The sequence below is a fragment of the Macrobrachium nipponense genome, chromosome 13 (genome assembly GCF_015104395.2).
Source record: "Macrobrachium nipponense isolate FS-2020 chromosome 13, ASM1510439v2, whole genome shotgun sequence".
Classification (NCBI taxonomy): domain Eukaryota; kingdom Metazoa; phylum Arthropoda; class Malacostraca; order Decapoda; family Palaemonidae; genus Macrobrachium; species Macrobrachium nipponense.
In genome coordinates, this window is record NC_087206.1 from 3,543,461 (window position 1) to 3,547,504 (window position 4,044).

Below are 4,044 nucleotides of genomic sequence, written 5' to 3' on the forward strand. Positions count from 1 at the left end.
GGCGCCTTTTCCAAGGAGGTTGCTGTTTTGGTTTCTGTTGGGTTGGGTTGGTGCTGGTGGTGTTGGTGTTCGAATCCCCATCAGTTCTGCTACTAATCTTACTCCTGCATATGCCAAGTTATTTGTTCTGTGTACTGGTGGTGTGTATTATGCCCATTATTTCATTGACCTCACTTGTTTTCTCCCTTAATTTCTTGGTGTTGTAGGCTTTCATGGAGGGGATCTTTGTTCTCTCTGTATTATTATTATTATTATTATTATTATTATTATTATTATTATTATTATTATTATATTATTATTATTATTATTATTATTATTATTATTATTATTATTATTATTATATTATTATTATTATTATTATTATTATTATTATTATTATTATTATTATTATTATTATTATTATTATTATTATTATTATTATTATTATTATTATTATTATTATTATTATTATTATTATTAATTATTAATTATTAATTATTAATTATTAATTATTATTATTATTATTAATTATTAATTATTAATTATTAATTATTAATTATTATTATTATTATTATTATTATTATTATTATTATTATTATTATTATTATTATTATTATTATTATTATTATTTCTTGCTACAGTCTCTTCAACCGACTCGTCAGAAGATGACCTACGAGAAGGTCGAAACGTCATGTTATACCAGCTACACCAGCACCAATACCAGCCCTTAAACCTATGACGACCCCGGCCCGAACTGAACTACGCCTACGGAATAATACCGGCACTGACGACGACCCCTGTTTGACCTGGACCTGATATCTTGTTCTAATAAAAGATTCCTTCAGCATTTATAATTTTTGAAAATTCCCAATATGAATATTGGCCAGTTACTCAGAAACATCGCTGAGCCTGAGAAGCGAATTGTAAGAAAAATAGAAAAACAATACATAAAATCAACTCGCTTAATTCTGCCATCCTTTTTAATAGCATTTGCCTAAAAGAGGGTATTCAACCAAAATATTATTATTATTATTATTATTATTATTATTATTTTGTTAAGAAGCACGGCTGTGTTTAGCAAATTAATTTCATGTGACAACTTTTTTATTCGTCTAATTATTCGCTTTTCTGGCTCGGCAATAATTATTTAAAAACTGGCCAATATCGTTATTGGTATTTAACAGAAAGGAGGCGGCAACGTCTTATTTTCATTTCTATCAAATACCAATATGATTACTGGCCAGTTATTAAATATATCGCTGAGCCGTTAGAGATATGAATATGAATAGAAAAGTTATATATACAATTGTAGCGCTAAACGCAGCCATTCTTTTTAAAAGAAGATTTTTGAAAGAGAGTCTCCTTCCAAGCCAGGTATTATTATTATTATTATTATTATTATTATTATTATTATTATTATTATTATTATTATTACACGGATTTTCTCTTGACAGTGACCAAGTGTTTCTAGTGTAAGGACAACGCTTTTCCCCTATTTTCATTGTATCCAATCATAAAGTCGCGTTGTTCTTACTTTCGTCCGATAGAGCGTTCCGCGGCCTTTCCGCCAACGTATAACACATGTAATTCCATTATTCGTACGCCTTATCATCTTTAAATATATGACTGTAAGAAAACACAAATCTACTGCCGCACATGTGGGCCTGCTCACCCTTTCCAACGCCGTCGCCTGTAGTCCTCCTCGGCCCACTGACACCGCTGCCACGCCTGTGGGCCTCCCCTGCCTGCTGACGTCGCTACCAGTGGATTTCCTCGACCTGCTAACGCCGCTGCTCACCTGTGGTTCCACTCTGCCCGCGGGACGCCGCTGCCGCGCTGGGGACTTCCTCAACCCAACCTATGCTGCTGCTGCACCTGGGGTCCCCACGGCCCGTCCCACACCACCACCACACAATGCAGCTCTCTCGCAGTCTTGGTCGCCCTGGCAGACAGTAGAACCCCCCAGGCAACCGCCAGGGGAGGCATCCTGTCAGTCAGCAAAACCGATGACGCCCCATAACAAGGACACGGGGTCGCCCCCCTGCCTCCAAGATTATCATCCAATAATTATTCCATAATCATTGTCTTGGTGGGGGTGGGGGGGGGGTATTTGTAAGGACAACGCTTTTCCCCTATTTTCATTGTATCCAATCATAAAGTCGCGTTGTTCTTACTTCCATCCGATCGAGCGTTCTGCGGCCTTCCGCCGACGTATAACACATGTAATTCCATTATTATCTTTAAATATATGACTGTAAGAAAGCACAAATCTACTGTCGCAGAGTCATTTCTGCTCTCGGTGTGAGACTGTACTACTTATCCGTCCACACCTGTCTTTGTCAACCCAGTTTGTCTGTAAATAAACTTACGGGCTGCTCTGTGAGCAAGAGCCCATGCTGACACAAGGTCAGCTTAATCAAAAACAACAACGTAAATAAATCATCAGTATCCCAGCTACCTGTCTTGATCTCTGGTTCTCACACTAGAGTCGTTCTCTAAGACTAATATTTCTCGGTGGTCATTATCTTTATGACGTTGACAGTCTTTTATTTACGTCTTTACAGTACAACCCCAACGGGCAACACACCGCAGTGGTGGATACGTACTGGGTTAAAACCCTTTGGGAATCACTATCTACGATAGATCCTATTATTATTATTATTATTACTAGCAAACTGACCCATCTACGATGGGTGATAAAATACGGGTGCAGAAGTGAAAAATTTATATGTACTATTTGTTCAGCAATATTAAAATAAGGGCGATTTTTATACATACCTACTACAAAACCTCTTTGTACACAATATTATCAGTTTGTCCACAACTTAATTTCAAGTTGGCTGAGTCAGTTGCTCTGCTCATTGCCACATACAGTTGGCCATGCGTGAACATGGGTGATGGCAGAAACACCAACACGATCCAAAGGCTAGCCCTGCGACTTGTTTGCAGTGAACGAGAAGGCCAGGTGGATGGGAAGCTGCCTGCGCCGTAACTGGAACGGAAACTGGTTGTCTGAAGGCATCAGAGGAATCCGGGGGATGAACAGAAGTTTGCTGGTGTGAGGGCCCGTTGCTATCATTGCTTCGATGGCGTGGGAGTTTAGCTCCATAACGGTGTACCTCGTTCCGTTGCAATGTCCATTGGCAGGATCGAAATTCCGAGGCAACATTACCGGGCAGTACTTCTTTAACGTTATTTTTTACACTGGCAGTCCCGATGGATTTAACTTATTCAAAAAATCTTGCGGATATTGATGATAATTTTCATCTTCTATTGTGTCCGAACTGAAATATTCGCGACTTTCTCCGGGGAAGTTGTACAGAAATTATGTATGAAAAATCGTAAGGTAACTAAGTCTACGGGAATAACCAGCCTCGTTTCACGGCCAGAAACAGCTCCGTTTCAGGGAATCCCTTCTCACCCCCACCCCTTACAAAGGAGGGGGGTAGGTTGGATGAAACCCCATTACAAACCATCTTAGGGGTCCCCACCATAACCCTGCCAAGTTTCATGCCAATCTGACCAGCCGTTTGGCCGTGATTGAATGACAGACAGACAGACAGACAGACAGACAGACAGACAGACAGACATTACGCCCATTATAGTATGCTTATTATTATTATTATTATTATTATTATTATTATTATTATTATTATTATTATTATAATCAGAAGATAAACCCTTATTCATATGAAACAAGCCCACAAAATAGGCGACTGACTCGAAATGATTTTGCTGGTTAGTGATGAATTTAATCTCTCTTCAAGCTCAGGTCAAGGGCAAGAACCTTTTCAATCCCACCTGTGAAGCTGCGAGTTTATATAAAAATTTGCATAGCTATTTTTCTTCATAAACGCTGGCTGGTTCCAACTCGCAATAAAGCAGATACCTGTTGTATGAAAGGAAGATTTTTCCGTTTAAGAAATAAATTTCTGGAAGAATTCCTTTGATATGAAGGCGCTCTTACAGCGTTGTTGCGTCGTTCGATCAAGTTTTTTTTTTTACACAGAAATATATTTCAATATATAATTGTGGATTTTTAAAATAAAATTTGTTCTTCACGAG

The 4,044-nt window shown here is 38.2% G+C and overlaps 1 protein-coding gene across 1 annotated transcript in view; it reads left to right on the forward strand.

The window, feature by feature from the left end:
- The first annotated feature begins 2,869 nt into the window (after positions 1–2,869).
- LOC135225557 (homeobox protein Hox-B3-like) overlaps positions 2,870–4,044 on the forward strand; it is a 3,265-nt gene continuing 2,090 nt past the window's right edge. Inside the window, exon 1 of the mRNA XM_064264827.1 lies at positions 2,870–2,967. Within this exon, the coding sequence (XP_064120897.1) occupies positions 2,870–2,967 (98 nt within the window). The remainder of the gene's footprint in view (positions 2,968–4,044) is intronic.